At 42.3% G+C, this 10,412-nt stretch overlaps 1 protein-coding gene across 1 annotated transcript; it reads right to left on the minus strand.

Annotated features, from left to right (window-relative positions):
* Positions 1 to 1,965: 1,965 nt before the first annotated feature.
* On the minus strand, positions 1,966 to 6,496 carry LOC133011499 (uncharacterized). The gene is made up of 3 exons (XM_061079225.1): positions 6,418 to 6,496; positions 4,934 to 6,330; positions 1,966 to 3,384 (listed from the first exon to the last, which is right to left on the minus strand). The coding sequence occupies exons 2-3, from the start codon at positions 6,311 to 6,313 to the stop codon at positions 1,987 to 1,989; spliced, it is 2,778 nt and encodes a 925-aa protein (XP_060935208.1). The 5' UTR covers positions 6,314 to 6,330; positions 6,418 to 6,496; the 3' UTR covers positions 1,966 to 1,986.
* Positions 6,497 to 10,412: the final 3,916 nt, after the last annotated feature.

Consider the following 10,412-nt stretch of genomic DNA (forward strand, 5'->3'; position numbering starts at 1 on the left):
CCACATGTTTTCTTCTTGTGTTCTGTGATGTTTGTGAGACCAGATGAAGTCTGTTTGCTCCGAGGTCGGGAGGACGACTCCTCACTGGGACCAGGAGCAGCTCAGTATCACCTCAGTTTCTCTCTACTCGCTTCTTATCAAACTTTTATTAAACTTTCTCCTGGGCTGTCCTCTCATTATATGTTTTAGCCTTTAATTTCTAAATTCTTTCATTTTATAGTTTATAGGAAACACGATTTAAGAGACCAACAGCTGTTTTAGCTCTGGAATAACATCCGGTAGTGTTTTGCTGTAGCGATTCCACCAGGGGGCGAGCAAGATGCCTTGGCTTCTCACTTGGGAGCCATGATGCCATCCATCTTTCTTTAGACTGAGGTTTAACCAAAACAATTACAGTGTTTACAATAGTTTTTACAAATGTATAAGAAGCATTGGGATCAACAAATTACATATCTCTGTCCATCTGTCCTTTACAAGCTGAGATTTAATAACTCGAACATCACAGATACATGAAGATTGCATGTCCCACTTTACGCTCTTTACCTTTTCATGTTTTCATTTCACGGCAGTGGATGTAATTATGATTCCCCCCCCACAGCTCTGACTTTAAAGCTCGGTCCGGGGCCTTCTCCTCAGTCTGAGTCTGACCCGACTGGAGATGAAGTCAGTTTATAGGAGTTTATCAGATATGGAGCAGTGTGTGCAGCTGTGGCCTGAAGCTCTGCTGCACACAGAGAGTATCAGCGTTTAAAGTTTAGATTCCGAGAGAGTCGGCAGATTATCAACTGTCAGGAGACCTCCGGCTGTGATTAGCTGCAGCTTTACATTTCCTGAACCCGAGCCAGAAGCAGCCAGCAGCTATTAGACTATCATCGCTTTCAGTATTAAACTCCCTACCAACCCACAACACACACACACCCCACCCCCCACCACCCTTTATTTCTCACTTGGTGCAAAGACTGAACAATGTGCAGAGGAGCTCCATTGTAAATCTATTTAGTTTTTCATTACTTTCTTATAGGCTTCACACTAGATAATTACAAACCACTTCATGTCTCAGTCCGACTGTAACGCTCATCAGGAATATGCATTAAAAAGAAAACACGTTGGGTTTATGATCTGTTTCATTTTCATTGGTATTAAAGATCATTTTCTCTCTGAGACTCTGAAGCTTCACGTGTTTGTTCCAGAGTTTGATTTGATCTGTTAGTTTTGGTTTTGCATTATAATTTAGGGACAAAAGAGTTTTGTCTGACATACGAATGTTCTGTCGCCATCACCTACGTGGGCGGAGTCTACCAGTACTGGTCTCTGATTGGTTTGTAGACAGAGTTTGTCTGACTTTTAATATCCAATCTGTTATATTCGATAACTATTTTGAATAAGATGCAAGTGGTTTTCATTCTGAACGGAGAACAAGGAGAGCACTGAACAAAAAGTTTCACATCAAAATCAAAGAATTAACAAGCTAAACCAGAAACTATCTGAGTGTTGAATCCTACTTAAAGACAGATATGTTATATTTACATTTCAACTTAACAAAGGTCAGAACTCTGTTTCTGTTTCATAGTTTTTATTATATTGATCACAATATTAAAATCACATCACTCGGCTGCTGTTGAATAAACACATTTACAGACAGAATCATTTTGGCTTCATCACATCAAACAGACAAATGTTCATATACGTTGGATTATTTCATATGTGAACAGACTTTATGTGATTAAACATGAATCTTGTCTCATGTGTGAGTTTTAATAAAGTTTGTTGAATGTGAACAATGAATAGCTGTTATTGAAAAAAAACAACAAAGATAAAGATCAGAAAATAATGAAATCTTTTTACACAAGTGGAAAAGTCAACAGGAGAAATAAAAATGAGTGAGAAGTAAAAGGAGAAATAAACAAATCTTCAGAATAACAAGTTAACATTTAAATTCAGCAGATTTCTCTTGTAGAAATAAACATGATGAATAAAATCTTGTCTCTAACGGCTCTGATCCAGCGTCACAGAGACTTTCACAGGTAACAGCTTCAATGGGTGATCTCTGGTGTAAAAGTATGGAAACATCTTCTGAGTGAAAGTGTGTTTGAAGGTGTGAATGTGTTTGTTAGTTTCAGGATCAGAGAACGACAGTTCTCCTCTGTTCCAGTCCAGTTTCACTCTGATCCTCTGAATCTTCTGCACAGACAGAACAGATGATCCTGATGGTGACCCTGCTGGTGACCCTGCTGTGTATTTACCTTCACAGAACTGTATTCTCCAGTATCCAGACAGATCCTTTCCCTTCCTCTGGACAGGCTCTGCTCTTACACCCAGTGCCCAGGTTGTACTGTCTCCAACCAGGACGTCCCAGCTGTGAGTCCCTGAGTTAAAACCCTCAGATCCCAGGACTAAGAAGTATTTATTAAACCTCTCTGGATTGTCAGGAAGCTTCTGTCTCTCTCCATGTCTCAAACTGGTCAGATCTTCAGACAGGACAAGTACTGGATGAGCAGAGTTTGGGTCCAGAACCACAGGACTGTAGGAGACCACGTCCTTCATCTTCGTCCAGATGTTGAAGCTCAGGTTGCCTAGATGTTTGGCCTGGTCAATCAGAGCTCCTGAGGCCAGCTGTGGATCATCCAGCAGGGGGCGCTGCTGGACTCGTTCCACTGCAGCCTTGTAGTTGAGCAGGAACGAGATGTCTTCAGCTCCCAGCTCGTCCTCTGTGGTTCTGATTGTGTCTGAAAGATCCGTTATGTCTCTGCTCAGAGACTCAATCTTCTCCTTCATCATCCAACTCTTCTGCTCCTCTTCCTCCCTCAGTGCAGCCATCCTGGCCTCCTCTTCCTCCTCCAGAAACTGATGAAGCTTTTTAAACTGCTCCTTGATCTGCGTCTCTGTGAGTCCGGCCTGGACCTTAATGTGTTCTGCTGTTTGTTCAAACTCTACTTTAACACGTTCAAAACTCTGTAACTTCTCCTTCAAGGGCTCCAGAGTTTCCTGAAGCTGCTTCTTGTGTTGTTGTGCAGCTTCACCGATGGGTCTGATTGTGTGGCCGGTGTGTTTTTCTGAATCTCTGCAGATGACACACACTGGCTGCTGATGGTCCAGACAGAAGAGTCTGAGTTTCTTTGAGTGCAGACTGCAGAGAGCATGTGAAGAGCTCTGATCTCTCTCCTGTAAGAAGGTCTCACACAGGTTCTTTAACACCAGGTTAACAGGTGGTTGATCCTTTGAATGTCTTCTCTTACAAAGTGGACACTCTTTTACTTCTTTGTCTTTCCACCAGCTCTCCACACAGTCTTTACAGAAGCTGTGGCTACATGACAGAATGACAGGATCTCTGAAGACATTATGGCAGACGGAACAGCAGAAATCCTCTTCTAATCTGGAAGCCATTGAGTCTCCAGGTGAAGCTGAAAACAGACAGTGAGTCAGTCACAGCTCCATGAACTTCACTGAGGTTCACTTCCTCTATGAGTCGAGGTGTTTGTTAAACTCACGGTCAGTGTGTGGAGCGTCGGCAGGTTGTAGTTTGACTCTTCTCTCCTGGAGCTGGACTCACTCAGGACGTCTGGTCTGGTTTGGTTCAGTTTGGTTTGGAAGGTGAATGTGATCGTCTGGTTTTCAGCCTGCGTCTCTTCCGGGAGGAGCAGATGCTTCCTGGTTTCTCAGGTGTGTCAGGAGAGGGAGGAGCTTGAGATGCTGGATGATAAAACCTGTAAAACCTGAAACAAATGTACAAGCAGCTCTGCTGCCAGTACAAACTCTGCACCTCCCTTATGGACTGAACTCTAACACATTAACTCTTAACTGCCTGATTCATCTTCCTGTGTAATATCAATGGTTCATGTGCAATACATTCACTGTTCATATTCTGGTGTCTCAGGACACGATTGTAAAATGTAATTCAAGCCTTGGATTTGATAACTGGTCAAAAGTTATTTGGCTGCAACAAGCTCACACGGACAAGAGACTTGGTTGTAAAATAGCTGCTTGAACATGTTTCTGATTTGCTGAGTGTTCAATGTTCAGAACCGTCTGATTGTTAAACCGAAGAAATGAGAAAGAAAACAAAGAACATATTTAGAAATTAAAAGAACAAAACTCAACCTCATTAAATGAAGTCAAACAGGAAAATTAAAATTGAACACTATTCTCTCATAAAATTATTACTTTGCCATGACTTGCTTTTTCATGTATTTTTCAGTTTTGGGGATAAACTGAATCAGTGTTGAGCACAAATATGTTTTTATTTATATGGAGAAATGACAGACAAGCTATGCAAATATTTAAGTTTAAAATAAATCCATAGACCATTGTAATCACAGAATTCTCTAAACGATCATCTGCTCCAATCAGGGGCGTCTAAAAACAGCTCAGAGACAAAATATGAACTATTTTTCACAACCATATATAAAACTCAATTTAAAAACCAGAAACTATCTGAGTGTTAAATCCTACTTAAAGACAGATAATGTTATATTTACATTTCAACTTAACAAAGGTCAGAACTCTGTTTCTGTTTCATAGTTTTTATTATTTTGATCACAATTTTAAAATCACATCACTAGGCTGCTGTTCAATAAACACTTTTACAGACAGAATCATTTTGGCTTCATCACATCAAACAGACAAATGTTCATATACGTTGGATTATTTCATATGTGAACAGACTTTATGTGATTAAACATGAATCTTGTCTCATGAGTTTTAATAAAGTTTTTTGAATGTGAACAATGATCAGCTGTTATTGAAAAAAACAAAACAAAGATAAGGATCAGAAAATAATCAAATCTTTTTACACACGTGGAAAAGTCGACAGGAGAAATAAAAACGAGTGAGAAGTAAAAGGAGAAATAAACAAAGCTTTAGATTAACGAGTTTAACATTTAAATTCAGCAGATTTCACTTGAAGAAATAAACATGAGAAATCAAATCTTTATCTATTATGGCTCTGATCCAGCGTCACAGAGACATTCACAGGTAACAGCTTCATGGGATCTCTGGTGTAAAAGTATGGAAACATCTTCTGAGTGAAAGTGTGTTTGAAGGTGTGAATGTGTTTGTTAGTATCAAGATCAGAGAATGACAGTTCTCCTCTGTTCCAGTCCAGTTTCACTCTGATCCTCTGGATCTTTTGCACAGAGAGAACAGATGATCCTGATGGTGACAGTGCTTTGTATTTACCTTCATTCAACCCTATTCTCCAGTATCCAGACGGATCCTTTCCCTTCCTCTGGACAGACTCTGCTGACACACCCAGGTACCAGCGTGTACTGTCTCCAAACAGGACGTCCCAGCTGTGAGTCCCTGAGTTAAAACCCTCAGATCCCAGGACTAAGCCGTATTTATCAAACCTCTCTGGATTGTCAGGAAGCTTCTGTTTCTTTCCTCGTCTCAAACTGGTCAGATCTTCAGACAGGACGAGTTCTGGATGAGCAGAGTTTGGGTCCAGAACCACAGGACTGTAGGAGACCACGTCCTTCATCTTGTTCCAGATGTTGAAGCTCAGGTTGCCCAGATGTTTGGTCTCGTCTATCAGAGCTCCTGAGGCAAGCTGTGGATCATCCAGCAGGGGGCGCTGCTGGACTCGTTCCACTGCAGCCTTGTAGTTGAGCAGGAACGAGACGTCTTCAGCTCTCAGCTCGTCCTCTGTGGTTCTGATTGTGTCTGAAAGAGACGTTATGTCTCTGCTCAGAGGCTCAATCTTCTCCTTCATCATCCGACTCTTCTGCTCCTCTTCCTCCCTCAGTGCAGCCATCCTGGCCTCCTCTTCCTCCTCCAGAAACTGATGAAGCTTTTTAAACTGCTCCTTGATCTGCGTCTCTGTGCGTCCGGCCTGGACCTTAATGTGTTCTGCTGTTTGTTCAAACTCTACTTTAACAAGTTCAAAACTCTGTAACTTCTTCTTCAAGGGCTCCAGAGTTTCCTGAAGCTGCTTCTTGTGTTGTTGTGCAGCTTCTTCGATGGGTCTGATTGTGTGGTTGGTGTGTTTTTCTGAATCTCTGCAGATGACACACACTGGCTCCTGATGGTCCAGACAGAAGAGTCTGAGTTTCTCTGAGTGCAGACTGCAGAGAGCAGGTGAAGAGCTCTGATCTCTCTCCTGTAAGAAGGTCTCACACAGGTTCTTTAATGCCAGGTTAGGTGGTACATCCTTTGAAGACCTTCTCTTACAAAGTGGACACTCTTTTACTTCTTTGTCTTTCCACCAGCTCTCCACACAGTATTTACAGAAGCTGTGGCTACATGACAGAAGAACAGGATCTCTGAAGACATCATGGCAGACGGGACAGCAGAGATCCTCTTCTAATCTGGAAGCCATTGAGTCTCCAGGTGAAGCTGAAAACAGACAGTCAGTCAGTCACAGCTCCATAAACTTCACTGAGGTTCACTTCCCCTCTGAGTCGAGGTGTTTGTTAAACTCACGGTCAGTGTGTGGAGCGTCGGCAGGTTGTAGTTTGACTCTTCTCTCCTGTAGCTGGACTCACTCAGGACGTCTGGTCTGGTTTGGTTTAGTTTGGTTTGGAAGGTGAATGTGATCGTCTGGTTTTTTCAGCCTGCGTCTCTTCCTGGAGGAGCAGATGCTTCCTGTTTTCTCTGGTGTGTCAGGACACGATTGTAGAAAGTAATTCAAGCCTTGGATTTGATAACTGGTCAAAAGTCATTTGGCAGCAACAAGCTCAGACAGACAAGAGACTTGGTTGTGAAATAGCTGCTTGAATGTGATTGTGATCTGCCGAGTGTTCAAAGTTCAGAGGTCGTTCTGCTAGCGTGAAAGTGAAAGCTAAATATTAACAGGAAGTGCGGTGTGGGGGGGGGGGGAGTCTGTGACGTTACTGCAGAGCTGAAGTTTCATTAAAGAGACAGAAGCAAAGTGCAAACAAATGGAGTCAATTTTAGAAAATGAAAAGATGGTTTTATAAATTCAAATCAGCTCAAGTTTGCTTAATAATTTGTGTGTGAGTGAAGTAAAAAGTATGACATCATCAAATGATTGTACATTTTGTTGTGACTATTATACCTTAAGTGTGAAACCATTATATGGTGTGACTTTGGGCCTTCAATAAATGTGGCTATCAGAAACATATTTAATACTGACAAAATAATAATAATAAAAATTCTAGAGTCCTGCCCTGGGACAAGTACCTCAGGGTAAAAATGTGGACTATGGCCAAAATGGCCACTAAATGCAAAATAGCAGGCTTCCTGTTGTGTTTTTCCAATTGCACCTCAGACTTTTTTGTTTGTCTGGTCATGATACACATGTGTATCGATTTTTGTGAAGACCGGTCAATGTGAACACGTTCCAGGGGTCTTGGGGGGGGCACCGTTGAGCCATTTTGCAACGCCCATTGAAAACTCCTCCAGAATACGTAAATATTCACACACAATTTTGGTAAGAATTTGAGTATGGTGCTCGGGCCCTAATTAGACAGGCAGGAAACGGGCAGAGACTTAAAAGACGGAGTGGACCTTTGTTATGATGATTTTAATTTGATTGGTCATTTATTAACAATATTCATGTTCATTTACTCAACTTACTTTCCTCTGTCATTCCCTCTGTGAAACTTCTTTACAGCTGAGTGTCTGCAACCCGACATCGAACTCTCTGCAGGGACGTGAAACAAGAAGCATTCAATCACACAAAGAGGCAAAGACAGAGAGAGAGAGAGAGAGAGAGAGAGAGAGAGAGAGGGAAACAGACGGAGAGATGAGAGAGGGAGGGAATGGGAGTGAGAATAGAGAGGGGGGGGGGTGGCAGAAGAATCAGGAGGGAGTGATGGAGGAGAGGAGAGGGGGAGATAAAAGTCGCTGAGGGGCCGGCTCTTTTAACATCCATCTCCTCCAGGCTGCTGCAGAGAGAGAGAGAGAGAGAGAGGCGGTCACTGGCTCGGCCATCAAGCACTTATTGACAGTACTGCAGCAGCCACACACACACACACACACACACACACACACACACACACACACACACACACACACACACACACACACACACACACACACACACTCACACACACACACACACACACACTCACACACACACACACACACACTTAGGGCCGGCCGGAGGGAGAGCGGAGCACCAAGCTGTGGTGCAGCTGAGCTTCCACACTTCTCATATTAATAAGTTGGCTGTGAAGTCCATGCAAGAATAAAAAAAGATATTTATATGTAATAAAATTAGTTTTTACCTGTTGTTCTCTCTGATGGTTATCGTCACGATGAAGACGAGCAGCCGACAGAGGGGATGAGGATCTTAACTCATTCATGCTCCTGATGACGACTGGTTTTACAGACTGGGAACCAGCAGTTGGATGTTTTATTATTTTTGAGAATCACTGGCCTCACTGTGTCTTTTTGTGTCTCCTCCACACGATGAGATCTTCACGATCCACCGACCAACACCTTCTGTCCACAATCCAGATGAAACACCACAGGTGCTCATGAGGTTTTGGCTTCAGCTTTGAGAACTGTGATGTTGTTCATCGTTGTATAAAATCTATAAACCAGGTTTTCCCACCAGATCCAAACTCATGTCGTGATCACAGCTCAGATATTAAACAACTGGACTGATTCTCATACGGTCACGTTTTCTGCTGTTATGAAAACTGAGCCGACTGAAGAAAAGGAATCGAGTTCTTGTGGATCCTCATGTTTTTACTCTTTTAAAACCTCCACTTGATTTTTTCTGGTCTTTGCAAGTTGCTAAAAATGTCAGACTGCATCATTAGTTTGGTTTTTCTTTAAGGTCGAACCTGTCACAGCTGCAGCTGATCGTCCTCCTCTCGTTCCGCCTCCAGCTCCACTGCTCAAGAGTGTGTGTGTGTTTGTGTGTGTGTGTGTGTGTCCCTGTGTGTGTGTGTGTGTGTGTAGGGGCGGGGGGGGTCAATGGTACCAGTTCCTTTAATAACCAGCAACAGTAGAGTTGTGCTGTCGTGATGTAACTGTTGTTCCACATCATGAAAAGATAAAGTTGTTGTGATACAAAGGTAAAACATTACATGAAGGAAATTGTACTTTCTTGATTCTTGTGGCTCTGGGTTTGTTCCGTCGTGGTTGATGAACTAAAAGCAGCTAAATGTAATATAATGTAATGTAACAATAATATAATCAATATAAGACGTGGCCATTATTGACTAACTACTTATTAATATATCTTGTTGTATGTATTTATTACCCATCATGCAATGAAGTAATTGAGGACAAAACGACAAAGTCTTTAATGTCTCAGGTCAGTGATCATGTTGGAGAAAGAGAGAAAAAGTCAAGATGGAGAGATGATGTAAAAATTGAGAGAGAGAGAAAAAGGAACAATAACAAATTGATTTCACGATCTATGAAAATGCACTTTACTGAAATAACACAGATATGAGATTTTCAGACAGCTCTTCTTTTCTAAACCATTTACCATTATCCTCATTCTTGTTCTGCTCAATAGACAAACTGATGAATTCCTACAAATATACTTTTATTAAATGAATCTCACACTAACTCACTGCTCCACGTCTACAGTCTGTGATACTGGGAACATGCACAGAGTGAGACTTTAGAGCCACAGGATCTGAAACTGGACAAACTGCTGGAACTTAGGTTCTCAACAAACACACTGTCGAGCTCTAGATACAAAACAGGAGCCTGAGGAGTAAAATTCACAATTAAGGAATTGAGTTGAACTCATCACGTCTCCGAACACATCATTCTTCAGTTTATATCGATCAGCATCGTCAAAACTATTTAGAGAATATTCTCCCATGTTTGTCTGCTGCTGTTTCTTTTCTGTTTCTCCACCTTGTTTGTTCACACTGATCTTTTGTTGTGGATCTTTGACTTTAATTCACTCTGAGTCTCAAACTCTCTTTCAGGAGGAGGAGCTTCAGCCGTCACTTCCTCTGACGGACGCACAGTCGTGAGTCTCGACCTTCAGCTCCTGACCCGGGACCACAGACTGTTGTTTCTATAGGAGTCAATGAGGAAATGACTTCTCACTTTATAACAATACAGCCGATGTTCATTTAGTAAATTATGATAATTTAGAGTCAAATAGACCGTAAAGCACCGATTGTGCTGGGGGGTGGAAACCACACTAGTCAGGCTCCACCCCCAAACTCCTCCAAATATGGTTTCTTCTGATTTCAAAATAACCAAGATGCATAAATTGACAATAGGCTTTAAAATGGCCGCTCAGTTTAGCTACAGTTCCGGGAGAGGATGTGACACAACCTCTCGTCTCTTCTTCTTCTCTCTGGTGTTTGGCGTCCGTCCAGTTTCCTGCTGCTTCCTCCTCCTCTGTAGTGAATCCTCCTCATTTCCCAACCTCATTCTGTCACAGGCCCCGCCCACCGCGCCCGAGCCCACATATACATCACAGCCGCACTATGAAGACGCTGTGCAGCCGGTGTGGAGGCGCTATTGGCAGA

This window comes from Limanda limanda, chromosome 10, assembly GCF_963576545.1.
Source record: "Limanda limanda chromosome 10, fLimLim1.1, whole genome shotgun sequence".
NCBI lineage: Eukaryota > Metazoa > Chordata > Actinopteri > Pleuronectiformes > Pleuronectidae > Limanda > Limanda limanda.

Bases quoted from the DNA above. Each gene is read 5' to 3' on its own strand.
- LOC133011499 (XM_061079225.1), bottom strand. From the start codon at position 6,313: ATGGCTTCCAGATTAGAAGAGGATCTCTGCTGTCCCGTCTGCCATGAT. The intron at 3,385-4,933 runs AGATAAAGATTT...CCTGGAGACTCA, and splicing joins CGCTGGATCAGAGCCATAAT to ATGGCTTCCAGATTAGAAGA.